Source organism: Scyliorhinus torazame, chromosome 9 (assembly GCF_047496885.1).
Source record: "Scyliorhinus torazame isolate Kashiwa2021f chromosome 9, sScyTor2.1, whole genome shotgun sequence".
NCBI lineage: Eukaryota > Metazoa > Chordata > Chondrichthyes > Carcharhiniformes > Scyliorhinidae > Scyliorhinus > Scyliorhinus torazame.
The window spans coordinates 116,573,303-116,588,839 of record NC_092715.1 but is presented as its reverse complement, the minus strand read 5'-3'; the positions used below and the strand labels follow the sequence as shown (position 1 = coordinate 116,588,839).

The window sequence follows — 15,537 nt, the reverse complement described above, 5'->3', positions numbered from 1 at the left end:
AAGCTGCAGCGCTGGGCTGAGAGGTGGCAAATGGAGTTTAATGCAGAAAAGTGTGAGGTGATTCATTTTGGAAGGAATAACAGGAAGACTGAGTACTGGGCTAATGGTAAAATTCTTGGCATTGTGGATGAGCAGAGAGATCTCGGTGTCCATGTACATAGATCCCTGAAAGTTGCCACTCCGGTTGAGAGGGTTGTTAAGAAGGCGTACGGTGTGCTAGCTTTTATTGGTAGAGGGATTGAGTTTCGGAGCCATGAGGTCATGTTGCAGCTGTACAAAACTCTGGTGCGGCCGCATTTGGAGTATTGCGTGCAATTCTGGTCGCCGCATTATAGGAAGGATGTGGAAACATTGGAAAGGGTGCAGAGGAGATTTACCAGAATGTTGCCTGGTATGGAGGGATGATCTTATGAGGAAAGGCTGAGGGACCGGAGGCTGTTTTCGTTAGAAGAAGGTTAAGAGGTGACTTAATTGAGGCATACAAGATGATCAGAGGATTGGATAGGGTGGACAGTGAGAGCCTTTTTCCTCGGATGGTGATGTCTAGCACGAGGGGGACATAGCTTTAAATTGAGGGGAGATCGATATAAGACAGATGTCAGAGGTAAGTTCTTTACTCGGAGAGTAGTACGGGCGTGGAATGCCCTGCCTGCAACAGTAGTGGATTAGCCAACACTAAGGGCATTCAAATGGTCATTGGATAGACATATGGACGATAAGGGAATAGTGTAGATGGGCTTTAGAGTGGTTTCACAGGTTGGCACAATATCGAGTGCCGAAGGGCCTGTCCTGCGCTGTTATGTTCTATGCCGACTCCTCCCCCACCACCCACTTCCTGATCTCCTACATTCTTTTGACCTTCCAAAGTGCATTACCTCACACTTCTCCGCCCAAGACTCCAACCAGTTTGTATCTTGCTGTATCCTCTGATAACGCTCTTCACTATCCGCAACTCCACCAATTTCTATGTCGTCTGTGAACTTACTAATCAGATCAGCTACATTTTCTTTCAAATCATTTATGTACACTACAAACAACAAAGGTCCCAGAACTGATCACTGTGGAAAGCCGCTAATCACAGCCTTCCATTCAGGAAAGCACCCGTCTACTGCTACCCTCTTCTTCTGTGCCAAAGCCTGCTCCTTATACAACTTGCCAGCACTCCCCTGATCCCATGTGACTTCACCTTTTGTACCGGTCTACCATGAGGTACCTTGTCAAAGGCTTAACTGAAGTCCATGTACTGCCTTTCCCTCCTCTATCATCTTTGTCACTTCCTCGAAACACTCGATCAAATTAGTGAGGCACAACCTCCCCTTCACAAAACCAACAGTAATAAGTTCATTTGTTTCCAAATGTGAGTAAATCCTTTAAGAATATTTTCCAATAATTTCCCTACCATTGATGTAAGGCTCACCGGCCTATAATTTTCTGGATTACCCCTCCTGCCCTTAAACAATGGGACAACATTAGCTACTCTCCAGTCCTCTGGAACTTCACCTGTAGCCATTGAGGATACAAAGATTACTGTCAAGGCCCCAGAAATTTCCTCCCTTGCCTCCCTCAGTAGTCTGGTGTAGATCTCATCAGGCCCTGGGGACTTATCTACTTTAATGCCTTTTAAGATGCCCAACGCCTCTTTATTAATATCAACATGTATGTGTAACAGGAGGTTTCCTTGCCCAAGTTTAACCTGAAGCCATGAGACTTCATGGGGTCCAGATTCGGCGTAGATGACTCCCAGGACAACTCCCTCCCGACTGTATACCACTGTGCCACCACATCTGCTGGTTCTGTCCTGGCAGTGAGACAGGACATACCCAGGATTGATGATAGTGCTGTCTGGGTTATTAGGTATGATTCTGTGAGTATGACTATGTCAGGCTGTTGCTTAACTAGTCTGTGAGTATGGAGGCGGCTTCTTGCAGGGGCACAAGTCTGGGGGCGCTGGTAACTGTGCCTCTGCCGTTCCTGCCGGCGCGGTACTCCACCAGCCCCGTGGTGGTGGTGGTCTTGAGAGTCTGGGGGCCATGGAGGAGACATGTGGGAGCAGTGTGAGCATCAGTCTGATCGCCAATCTGCGATAATCACCGGTTTGCCCCGGGGAGGATGGACGGAGGGTTGTGAATTTTGCGGAGAGAGGGGATTGAGAAGATGGGGGATATGTTTATAGAGGGGAGCTTTCAGAGCATGAGAGCTCTGGAGGAGAAGTTTGCATTGGCGGGGGGAAACAAATTTTGATATCTGCAGGTGCGGGACTTTCTGCGTAGACCGGAACCAACCTTCCCACTCCTGCCGCTCAGGGGGGGGATTCAGGATAGGGTGGTTTCTAGAGGATGGATAGGAGAAGGTAGCTTTTCTGACATTTATAAGGAGCTTATGGGATCAGAGGAGACGCAGACCGAGGAGCTGAAGCGAAAGTGGGAGGAGGAGCTGGGGGGAGAGATAGGGGAGGGCCTTTGGGCGCCGACGCATTGAGTAAAGTCAACGCGACCGCGACGTGTGCCAGGCTCAGCCTGATTCAATTCAAGGTCGTGCACCGGGCTCATGACAGTGGCCCGGATGAGCAGATTCTTTGGGGTGGAGGACAGGTGCGCAAAATGTGCGGGAGGACCGGCGAACCATGTCCACATGTTTTGGACATGTCCAAAGCTTAGGGGATTTTGGCAGGGGTTTGCGGGCGTCATGTCCAAGGTATTAAATACAAGGGTGGCATTGAGTCCAGAGGTGGTGATTTTCGTGGTGTCGCTGGATCCGGGAATCCAGGAGGAGAAAGAGGCAGACGTTCTGGCCTTTGCTTCCCTGGAAGCCCGGAGGCAGATATTACTAGCATGGAGGGACTCGAGGCCCCCAAAGTCAGAGACCTGGCTATCGGACATGGCTGGCTTTCTCTGCCTGGAGAAAATTAAGTTCACCATGAGAGAGTCATTGTTAGGGTTCGCCCGGAGGTGGCAACCATTCATCGACTTCTTCGCAGAGAATTAATCGTCAGCAGAAGCGGGGGGTGGGGGGGGGGGGGGTGGTAGGTTAACGTAGAGTAGGGGGTTAAGTAATGGTGGGACCTATGGGGGAGGGAAGCGGTATTTGCACTATGTTGATATTTTTATGTAAATTGTTTATATTGCTGCTGTTACAATGCCAATAAAAACCTCAATAAAATGTTTATTAAAAAAAAACTAGTCTGTGAGACAGCTCTCCCAAATTCGGCACAAGCCCCAGATGTTAGTAAGGAGGGCTTTGCCGGGTTGACGGCTGGATTTGTTATTGTCGTTTCCGGTGCCTGGTTTGACTCCGGGTGGTCCGTCCGGTTTTGTGTTTTCGTACCGGTTGAATACAACTGAGTGGCTTGCTAGGCTATTTCAGAGGGCATTTATTTTGGTTTTTTAATTTTAATTTTTTTTTTCTAATTAAGGGGCAATTTAGCATGGCCAATTCACCTACCTTGCACACCTTTGGGTTGTGGGAGTGAGACCCATGCAGACACTGGGAGAATGTGCAAACTCCACACGGACAGTGACCCGGGGCGGGGATCGAACCCGGGTCTTCGGCGCCGTGAGGCAGAAGAGCTAACCCACCGCACCACTGTGCTGACCAGATTTCACAGGGCATTTTAGAGTCAACCACAATGCTGTGGGTCTGGATTCACATGTAGGCCAGACCAGGTAATGTTTGCAGATTTTCTTCCCCAAAGGACCTTCGTGAACCAGATGGGATTTTACGACAATTGACTATAGTTTCATGGTCACCAATAGACTTCTAATTCCAGATACTTTATTGAGTTTAAATTCCATCACCTGCTGTGGTGGGATTCAAACCTGGGTCCCCAGATCATTATATGTGTCTCTGGGTTACTAGTCCAGTGACAATATCAGTATGCCACTGCCTCCCCTTTTATTTTAAATAACCAAGACCCAAAACTGCACACAACCCGAAATTGCTCTTTCAATAAGTATCAACATTTCATTTACCTTCCAAATCACTTGCTATACCTACATACTAACGTTGTCATTCATGTACCAGAACTTCTGCAAAGGCGAATGCAACCTCAGTCCTACATCATGGCATTCCTGTCTAGTATGGCTTTCTTTACCTTTTGCAAAAACAGCTCCCAGCTGCTAATTGATATCTGAAACTTTAACTGGGGTCCAGCTGACATGATGACTCTGATGTGCATTAGGCAAATAAAATTACCCATTTTCCTTCTGGTACTGTCCGAATAATTCCAAGAACAGATGATAAGAATTGGCGCCATCGGTTTCCACTTCTCCATCTCCAGCTGCCAGACCAGAGTTGATTCTAATGACAGCAGTGCTGTTATGCAATGCTCTCTTTAAGGGTGGATAATTGTACTTCCTCTCACTGTGAACTGTCATTTCCTGATATGTAATATCCTCATCTGCTGCGTAATTTTATGGGATCAACATCTTTGCACCTCAGCCTCACAATGCTTCCATCTTTGGTTAGGGGAAATCAAGAATTTCAGGCTTTGATGTGGAGGCAACTCTATGGAGTATTTTGTTTTGGCCACACAATCCCTGAGGACTGTGGTGCAAATTGCTGCATAATGTGACTGGTATTACTGAGCTCTGAGAATAGTTGGTGTTCGATGTAGTATGTTTTTTCTTTTCACTTCTTGCAAAATCTTGCCTCTTGAGTCCAAAAGTATTGAAGGGTAAACAGCTTCTTGGAAACAAATGGCCAGATTTTGAATGTGCATTGAAAGTGGCAAATGCTGAATGTTCAATTTTATTGGAAACCAGTTGTAAGTCGAATGCTAAATATGGTCATAGCAAGCCACGTTCTTGTAAAAGATAGAAAAACTAACAAATTTAATTCTGAATCCTGTACATATGAATATTTATGCTCAGCCATACTTTGCAGTTTGAAACTCCAGTTAAAATTAACCAGTTAGTTTCCTTTGGTGTCTGCTGCATTCATACAATTTAATTGACTCAAAATGTTGAAGGGGAAAAAAATCCTTTGTTTCAAATGATCCTTTGTTTTGCTTGAAGACATATTTCCTACTTTAGAAATGTAATAACTTATCAATCTTTTCTCACCTAACAGTTCAATACACAAAGTTCCTCAAAAGTTAATACATTTAATGATTTGAAAAAAATTGTTTGAAAGATGCCTTTATGTTGTCTATTTCATTTTTTTCAGATTGTTAGATGAACTTGGTGAAGGACTTACTGCTCAGGCTATTTCATCTGTCGATCCACAGCTTCTTACCTTTATGGCTCTGGAAGAACGATTGGCTCAAGCAATGGAGGTGATAACCTTTATTAATTTAACCCAGAAATTTGTAATTATCTACACTGGAATTTTCAAATAATGTAACCAATGCACACACGAGGAGGATATGCAGACTCCGCACAGACAGTGACCCAAGCCGGAATCGAACCTGGGACCCTGGAGCTGTGAAGCAATTTTGCTATCCACAATGCTACCGTGCAGGGCAGGTAGTGCTTGAAGGGTGGGACAGATGAGGTGTTTACAGGTTTTATACTCTCTCCAATGCTTTGACTTTGCCTATGCATGCTCCCAACGGAAGTGTCTTCATGTGTTTGATGCCTCCCAAATAAAGCTACATTTTGATTGGTCTTCAGAGACGCTTTGAGGGTATTTCTTCGGCGCTTCTGTTGCCCTCCTGGGAGTCTCCTGCCACGGCCAAGTTCCGAGTAGAAAAGTATCTTTAGGAGTCTGGTATTCGGCTCATAAAAGACATTCTGCTCAGCGGAGCTGGGTTTATGTGATGAGCACCTCGACGCTGGCTTTGAAGAGGATGGTGCTATTGGACTGCCTACTTGCCACTGTATTTGGAGGCTGTTGTTGAAAACTGCACTAATGGTACTTTTATGATGGATTAGGGAACGTTATTTAAAGGGATGATGGAGGATAGATAGGAATGGCAAACATTCAAAGAACACATTGGTGCACTACAACAATTGTTCATTCCTTTTTAAAAAAAATCAATTTAAAGTACCCAATTAGTTTTTTTCCAATTAAGGGGCAGTTTAGCGTGGCCAATTCACCTACACTGCACATCTTTGGGTTGTGGGGGTGAGACCCTCGCAGACATGGGGAGAATGTGCAAACTCCACATGGGCAGGGGGCCAGGATCGAACCTGGGTCCTCAGTGCCGTCGGCAGCAGTGCTAACCACTGCACCACCGTGCCGCCTTCAATTGTTCATTCCTGTCTGGTGCAAAAATAAAACTGGAAAGTTGTCCAAACCATGGCTTACAAGGGAAATTGGAGACAGTATTAGATCCAAGGAAGAGGCATACAAATTGGCCAGAAAAAAACAGAAGACCCGAGAATTGGAAGCAGTTTTGAATTCAGCAAAGGATAAAGGATTGATTAAGAAGGGGAAAATAGAGACTTCCGGGTGCGGCGATGACCAGCTGAGTCGCACGTTTCGGCAGCTCCCTGTGAAACGGACTTTTGGGCTCTTGATAGGAGCCCCAACGGCAATTTTGACGGCTAAAAACACTGTGCGGTAAACCAGAAGGGAATCCCCCCTGGATACGGATGGAAAAAGGAGGAGAGAGTGGCCAGATTGCAGTGGATCCTTTAGAACAGCGGCAAGGAAGGCAAGCAAAAACCAAGATGGCGTCGGAAGGTGGCAGTTTAACATGGGGCCCTGAACAACAAGAGTTCTTGAAATGCTGTGTGGAAGAGATCAAAAAGGAAATGAAGAAAGAGCTGTTGGCCCCGATACTACAGGCGATCGAAGGGCTAAAGGAGGAACAAAAGACCCAGGAGCGGGAGCTTCGGGTCGTGAAGGCAAAGGCAGCCGAGAATGAGGACGATATACAGGGCCTGGTGGTGAAGACGGAGACGCAGGAGGCACATCAGAAACGATGTGTGGAAAGGTTGGAGGCACTGGAAAACAACGCAAGGAGGAACAACCTGAGGATTCTTGGTCTTCCTGAAGGTGTGGAGGGAGCGGACGTCGGGGCATATGTGAGCACGATGCTGCACTCGTTAATGGGAGCGGAGGCCCCGGCGGGTCCGTTGGAGGTGGAGGGAGCATACCGAGTGATGGCGCGAGGACCGAGAGCAGGAGAAATTCCCAGAGCCATAGTGGTGAGATTCCTCCGTTTTAAGGATAGAGAAATGGTCCTTAGATGGGCGAAGAAAACTCGGAGCAGTAAATGGGAGAACGCGGTGATCCGCGTTTATCAAGACTGGAGTGCGGAGGTGGCGAGAAGGAGGGCGAGCTTTAATCGGGCCAAGGCGGTGCTTCATAAAAAGAAGATAAAATTTGGAATGCTGCAACCGGCAAGACTGTGGGTCACATATCGAGGGAGGCACCACTACTTTGAGACGGCGGATGAAGCGTGGACTTTTATTGTGGAAGAAAAACTGGAATGAGCGGGTTATTAAAAAGAACGTTCGAACAAAGTGGTGGGGCGAATGTGGGGGGCAAAGAGGGGTTTTATGTACTAATCCTGCGATGTGGTAACTTTTCTCTCTCCCACAGGTGGTGATGGGGGGAGGAGGGGAGGTGGAGGAGATGGGGCGTTGGCCATTGGGGGCGGGGCCAAGGGAGAAGCGCGGGCTTGGTTCCCGCGCTATGATAATCATGGCGGGAATAGAGAAGCAGGAAGGAGGGGGCGTCGCACGGTGCGAGCCGAGGTCACGGGGGGAAGCCGAGGTCAGCCAGAGTTTGCTGACTTCTGGGAGCAACATGGGGGGAGTAATTACGCTAGCGAGGGATCTAGCGGGGGGGTTGGGAGGGGGGAATTACTGGGTTGCTGCTGCTGGGGAGAGGGGGGAGCTGGTATGGGAGAGGATGGGCGGGGGGGGGCACCGCCTGGGGGAGATACAGCTACGTGGGAACCGGGTGAGGAGCTGGAAAAAGGTGATGGCTAATCGACAAGGGGGGGGGGGTAGGAAGCCCCCCAACTCGGCTGATCACGTGGAACGTGAGAGGGCTGAACGGGCCGATAAAGAGGGCACGGGTACTCGCACACCTTAAGAAACTTAAGGCAGATGTGGTTATGTTACAGGAAACGCACCTGAAACTGATAGACCAGGTTAGGCTACGCAAAGGATGGGTGGGGCAGGTGTTCCATTCGGGGCTAGATGCGAAAAACAGGGGGGTGGCTATATTAGTGGGGAAGCGGGTAATGTTCGAGGCAAAGACTATAGTGGCGGATAACGGGGGCAGATACGTGATGGTGAGTGGCAAACTACAGGGGGAGACGGTGGTTTTGGTAAACGTATATGCCCCGAACTGGGATGATGCCAATTTTATGAGGCGGATGCTAGGACGCATTCCGGACCTAGAGATGGGAAAGCTGATAATGGGGGGAGATTTTAATACGGTGTTGGAACCAGGGCTGGATAGGTCGAAGTCCAGGACTGGAAGGAGGCCGGCAGCAGCCAAGGTACTTAAAGATTTTATGGAGCAGATGGGAGGTGTAGACCCGTGGAGATTTAGCAGACCTAGGAGTAAGGAGTTCTCGTTTTTCTCCTATGTCCATAAAGTCTACTCGCGAATAGACTTTTTTGTGCTGGGTAGGGCATTGATCCCGAAGGTGAGGGGAACGGAGTATACGGCTATAGCCATTTCGGATCACGCTCCACACTGGGTGGACTTGGAGATAGGGGAGGAAACAGGAGGGCGCCCACCCTGGAGAATGGACATGGGACTAATGGCAGATGAGGGGGTGTGTCTAAGGGTGAGGGGGTGCATTGAAAAGTACTTGGAACTCAATGATAATGGGGAGGTCCAGGTGGGAGTGGTCTGGGAGGCGTTGAAGGCGGTGGTTAGAGGGGAGCTGATATCAATAAGGGCACATAAAGGGAAGCAGGAGAGTAAAGAACGGGAGCGGTTGCTGCAAGAACTTTTGAGGGTGGACAGACAATATGCGGAAGCACCGGAGGAGGGACTGTACAGGGAAAGGCAAAGGCTACATGTAGAATTTGACTTGCTGACTACAGGCACTGCAGAGGCACAATGGAGGAAGGCACAGGGTGTACAGTACGAATATGGGGAGAAGGCGAGCAGGTTGCTGGCACACCAATTGAGGAAAAGGGGAGCAGCGAGGGAAATAGGGGGAGTGAGGGATGAGGAAGGAGAGATGGAGTGGGGAGCGGAGAGAGTGAATGGAGTGTTCAAGACATTTTATAAAAAATTATATGAAGCTCAACCCCCGGATGGGAGGGAGAGAATGATGGGCTTCTTGGATCGGCTGGAATTTCCCAAGGTGGAAGAGCAGGAAAGGGTGGGACTGGGAGCACAGATCGAGGTAGAAGAAGTGGTGAAAGGAATTAGGAGCATGCAGGCGGGAAAGGCCCCGGGACCGGATGGATTCCCAGTCGAATTCTATAGAAAATATGTGGACTTGCTCGCCCCGGTACTGACGAGGACCTTTAATGCGGCAAAGGAAAGGGGACAACTGCCCCCGACTATGTCTGAAGCAACAATATCGCTTCTCTTAAAGAAGGAAAAGGCCCCGCTACAATGCGGGTCCTATAGACCAATTTCCCTCCTAAATGTAGATGCCAAGGTCCTGGCCAAGGTAATGGCAATGAGAATAGAGGAATGTGTCCCGGGGGTGGTCCACGAGGACCAAACTGGGTTTGTGAAGGGGAGACAGCTGAACACGAATATACGGAGGTTCTTAGGGGTAATGATGATGGCCCCACCAGAGGGAGAAACGGAGATAGTAGTGGCGATGGATGCCGAGAAAGCATTTGATAGAGTGGAGTGGGATTATTTATGGGAGGTGTTGAGGAGATTTGGTTTTGGAGAGGGGTATGTTAGATGGGTGCAGCTGTTGTATAGGGCCCCAGTGGCGAGCGTGGTCACGAATGGACGGGGATCTGCATATTTTCGGCTCCATAGAGGGACAAGGCAGGGATGCCCTCTGTCCCCATTATTGTTTGCACTGGCGACTGAGCCCCTGGCGATAGCGTTGAGGGGTTCCAAGAAGTGGAGGGGAGTACTTAGGGGAGGAGAAGAGCACCGGGTATCTTTGTATGCAGACGATTTGCTACTATACGTGGCGGACCCGGCGGAGGGGATGCCAGAAATAATGCGGATACTTGGGGAGTTTGGGGATTTTTCAGGGTATAAATTGAACATGGGGAAAAGTGAGTTGTTTGTGGTGCATCCAGGGGAGCAGAGTAGAGAAATAGAGGACCTACCGTTGAGGAAGGTAACAAGGGACTTTCGTTACCTGGGGATCCAGATAGCTAAGAATTGGGGCACATTGCATAGGTTAAATTTAACGCGGTTGGTGGAACAGATGGAGGAGGATTTCAAGAGATGGGATATGGTATCCCTGTCAATGGCAGGGAGGGTGCAGGCGGTTAAGGTGGTGGTCCACCCGAGATTCCTCTTTGTGTTTCAGTGCCTCCCGGTGGTGATCACGAAGGCTTTTTTTAAAAGGATTGAAAAGAGCATCATGGGTTTTGTGTGGGCCGGGAAGACCCCGAGAGTGAGGAAGGGATTCTTACAGCGTAGCAGGGATAGGGGGGGGCTGGCACTACCGAGCCTAAGTGAGTATTATTGGGCCGCTAATATTTCAATGGTGAGTAAGTGGATGGGAGAGGAGGAGGGAGCGGTGTGGAAGAGATTAGAGAGGGCGTCCTGTAGGGGGACTAGCCTACAGGCTATGGTGACAGCCCCATTGCCGTTCTCACCGAGGAACTACACCACAAGCCCGGTGGTGGTGGCTACACTGAAGATTTGGGGACAGTGGAGACGGCATAGGGGAAAGACTGGAGCCTTGGGGGGGGTCCCCGATAAGAAACAACCATAGGTTTGCCCCTGGGGGAATGGATGGGGGATATGGAATGTGGCAAAGAGCAGGAATAACGCAACTGAAAGATCTGTTTGTGGATGGGAAGTTCGCGAGTCTGGGAGCGCTGACCGAGAAATATGGGTTGCCCCAAGGGAATGCATTCAGGTATATGCAACTGAGGGCTTTTGCGAGGCAACAGGTGAGGGAATTCCCGCAGCTCCCGACACAAGAGGTGCAGGACAGAGTGATCTCAAAGACATGGGTGGGGGATGGTAAGGTGTCAGACATATATAGGGAAATGAGGGACGAAGGGGAGACTATGGTAGATGAACTAAAAGGGAAATGGGAAGAAGAGCTGGGGGAGGAGATCGAGGAGGGGCTGTGGGCAGATGCCCTAAGCAGGGTAAACTCGTCGTCCTCGTGTGCCAGGCTAAGCCTGATTCAGCTTAAGGTATTACACAGGGCACATATGACTGGAGCACGGCTCAGTAAATTTTTTTGGGTGGAGGATAGGTGTGCGAGGTGCTCAAGAAGCCCAGCGAATCATACCCATATGTTTTGGTCATGCCCGGCACTACAGGAGTTTTGGATGGGGGTGACAAAGGTGCTTTCAAAAGTAGTAGGAGTCCGGGTCGAACCAAGCTGGGGGTTGGCTATATTTGGGGTTGCACAAGAGCCGGGAGTGCAGGAGGCGAGAGAGGCCGATGTTTTGGCCTTTGCGTCCCTAGTAGCCCGGCGCAGGATATTGCTAATGTGGAAAGAAGCCAAGCCCCCGGGGGCGGAGACCTGGATAAATGACATGGCGGGGTTTATAAAGCTAGAGCGGATTAAGTTCGTCCTAAGGGGGTCGGCTCAAGGGTTCACCAGGCGGTGGCAACCGTTCGTCGAATACCTCGCAGAAAGATAGACGGAATGGGAAAAAGAAGGCAGCAGCAGCAGCCCAGGATCGGGGGGTGGGGGGGGGGGGGGGGGGGGGGGGGGGAGGGAGGGAGGGGAGGGAGGGAGGGAGGGGGGGGGGGAGGGAGGGAGGGGGAACCAGAAGGACTCTCAGGGTTGTTAGTATATACTGTATAGTATGTATAGGTCGTTGCTACAGATAATTATATATTGGACTGTTAAATTATATTTTTGGAGAGTGTTACTTGTGACAAGGCAGTTGCCAATTAGGGCTCGTTTTCATTTTTGTTATTTATTATTTATTCATTTTTTGTTTATAAAATAGGTCATTGTTATTTGTGTTATAATATTGTGTAAAGGATGCACAATGTACTGTGTTGGTTGACCAAAAATTTTCAATAAAATATTTAATTTAAAAAAAAGAAGGGGAAAATAGAATACGAGAGTAAGCTTGTGTGGAACATAAAAACTGACTGTAAAAGCTTCTAGTTATGTGCAGAGAAAAAGATAGTGAAGACAAATGTAGGTCCCTTACAGTCAGAAACAGGGGAATTTATAACGAGAAACAAAGAAATGGCTGACCAGCTAAATACATACTTTGGTTCTGTCTTCACAAAGGATGGTACAAATAACGTACCAGATATGTTAGGGAACACAGGGTTTAGTGAGTGGGAGGAACTGAAGGAAATCCGTATTAATAGAGAAATGGTGTTGGGGAAATTAATGCGATTGAAGACTGATAAATCCCCAGTGCCTGATAATCTACATTCCAGATGCTTAAGGAAGTGGCCCAAGAAATAGTGGATGCATTGGTGGTCATCTTCCAAAATTCTATAGACTTTGGAATAGTTCCTACAGATTGGAAGGTAGCTAATGTATTTAAGAGGGAGGTCGAAAAAACCCAGGAATTATAGAAACGACAACCTGACATCAGTATTGGGAAAATTCTAGAGGCCATGATAAAAGATTTAGTAGCAGAGTACTTGGAAAACAGTGACAGGGGATCGGACAGAGTCAGCATGGATTTATGAAAGGGAAATCATGCTTGACAAATGTACTGGAATTCTTTGAGGATATAACTAGTAGAGTTGATTTGGAGGGTGGTTGGGGTGGGGGGGGGGGGGGGGGGGGTGGTAGAGCCAGTAGATGTGATTTATTTGGATTTTCAGAAGGGTTTCCATAAAGTCCCAGATAAGAGATTAGCTCGTAAAATTAAATACATGGAATTGGGAGATGTGTATTGAGATGGATAGAAAACTGATTGGCAGACAGGAAACAAAGAGTAGGAATGTGAATGGGTATTTTCCAAGTGGGAGGCAGTGATTATTGGAGTTACGCAGGGATCAGTGATAGGACCCCAGATATTCACAATGCATTTTTAAAATACGTTTAGAGTACCCAAACCTTTTTCCAATTAAGGGGCAATTTAGCGTGGCCAATCTACCTACCCTGCACATCTTTGGGTTTGTCGGGGTGAGACCAATGCAGACACTAGGAGAATGTGCAAACTCCACAAGGACAGTGACCCGGGGCCAGGACCGAACCCGGGTCCTCTGTGCCGTGAGGCAGCAGTGCTAATCACTGCGCCAGTGTGTGCCGCCCTATTCACAATGTATATTAATGATGTAGGTGAGGGAACAAAATGTAATATCTCCAGATTTGCAGATGACACAAAGCTGGGTGTGAAGGTGAGCTGTGAGGAGGATGCAGAGATGCTTCAGTGTGATTTATACCAGTTGAATGAATAGACAAACGCATGGCAGATGCAGTATAATGTGGATAAATGTGAAGTTATCCAATTTTGTAGCAAAAACAGGAACGCAGATTATTATTGAATGGCTATAGATTGAGAGAGGAGAATGTGCTCCGAAACTTGGGTTTCCTTGTCCACCAGTTGCATGCAAATGCAGCAGGTGGTGAAGAAGGTAAATGTAATATTGCAATTATATAGGGCCCTCGTGAGACGACACCTAAAATATTGTGTGCAGCTTTGGTCTCCTTATCTGAGGAAGAATGTTCTTGTCACGGTGGGAGTGCAGTGAAGGTTTAGTGACTCCTGGGATGGTGGGTCTGATGTATGAGGAGAGATTGAGTTGTTTAGGATTATATTCGCTGGAATTCTCAGGGGATTGACGGTAGATGCTGAGAGGATGTTTCCTTTTTTTTTTAATAAACAATTTTATTGAGGTATTTTTGGCATATAAAACAGCAACATTACACCGTAGTGTACAAAAAGCAAATAAGACATATAATGCAAACATCGGCTCCCCTCTTGCAAGAACCTGCCTAAGCAACCCCCTACTCTACGCTACCCTAACCCCACCCCCTTCCCTGCTGACGATTAATTCTCTGCGAAGAAGTCAACGAATGGCTGCCACCTCCGGGCGAACTCTTGACAGCGATCCTCTCGAGGCGAACTTAATTTTCTCCAGCCCGAGACAGCTCGCCATGTCTGAAGGTCATACTTCGGGGGCTTTGAGTCCCTTCATGCCAACAATATTCGTCGCCGGGCTACCAGGGATGCAAAGGCCAAGACGTCGGCCTCTTTCTCCTCCTGGACTCCCAGGTCCTCCGAAACCTTCAAAATTGCCACCTCCGGACTCATTGCTACCCTAGTTTTCAATACCAGGGACATGTAGCACAAGTGGATAGCACTGTGGCTTCACAGCGCCAGGGTCCCAGGTTCGATTCACCGCTGGGTCACTGTCTGTGCGGAGTCTGCATGTTCTCCCCGTGTCTGCGTGGGTTTCCTCCGGGTGCTCCGGTTTCCTCCCAGTCCAAAGACGTGCAGGTTAGGTGGATTGGCCATGCTAAATTGCCCTTAGTGTTAAAAAGGTCAGGAGGGGTTATTGAGTTACGGGGATAGGGTGGAAGTGAGGGCTTAAGTGGGTCGGTGCAGACTCGATGGGCCGAATGGCCTCCTTCTGCACTCTATGTTCTATGAAGTCCGCGAATCCCTGCCAGTACCCCCTTAGTTTAGGACACGCCTAGAACATGTGCACATGGTTCGCTGGTCCTCCGGCACATCTAGCACATTTGTCCTCCAGCCCAAAGAATTTACTCATCCGGGCCACCGTCATGTGGGCCTGATGTATGATCTTCAACTGGATCAGACTGAGACTGGCGCATGTTGCGGTCGTGTTTACGCTACTCAAAGCGTCCGCCCATATATAGAACATAGAACGATACAGCGCAGTACAGGCCCTTCGGCCCACGATGTTGCACCGAAACAAAAGCCATCTAACCTACACTATGCCATTATCATCCATATGCTTATCCAATAAACTTTTAAATGCCCTCAATGTTGGCGAGTTCACTACTGTTGCAGGTAGGGCATTCCACGGCCTCACCACTCTTTGCGTAAAGAACCTACCTCTGACCTCTGTCCTATATCTATTACCCCTCAGTTTAAAGCTATGTCCCCTCGTGCTAGCCATTTCCATCCGCGGGAGAAGGCTCTCACTGTCCACCCTATCTAACCCCCTGATGCCGTCCTCTATCTCCCCCCTGAGCTCCTCCTCCCACTTAAGCTTCAGTTCTTCGGTCTGTGTCTCCTCTGCTCCCATTAGTTCTTTATAACTATCGGAGACTCGCCCCTCTCCCACCTCTCCTCTGGAAACTACCCTGACCTGGATCCCCCTTGGTGGGAGGAGTGGGAAGGATGGTACCAATCTGCGTACGAAATCCGGCACCTGCAAGTACCTGAAATCATTCCCTCTCGCCAGCCCAAACTTCTCCTCCAACACCCTCATGCTCGGGAGGTTCCCTTCCAGGAACAGATCGCCCATCCTCGCAATCCCCGCCCTCCGCCATAATTGGAACCCACTGTCCATATTTTCCGGGGCAAATCGGTAGTTGCTGCAGATTGGGGATCAAAC

General features: G+C 48.6%; 1 protein-coding gene across 6 annotated transcripts in view; it reads left to right on the top strand.

Moving 5' to 3' along the window:
* Nucleotides 1-15,537, top strand: part of pja2 (praja ring finger ubiquitin ligase 2) — a 91,466-nt gene that overhangs the window by 59,642 nt on the left and 16,287 nt on the right. For all 6 annotated transcript variants that reach the window (XR_011949086.1, XM_072516403.1, XM_072516405.1 and 3 more), the window contains one exon: nucleotides 5,164-5,272. Coding sequence is in view for 5 of the 6 variants with exons in the window: in XM_072516403.1 (XP_072372504.1) it covers nucleotides 5,164-5,272 (109 nt within the window). In the remaining variant the exon portion in view is untranslated. The remainder of the gene's footprint in view (nucleotides 1-5,163; nucleotides 5,273-15,537) is intronic.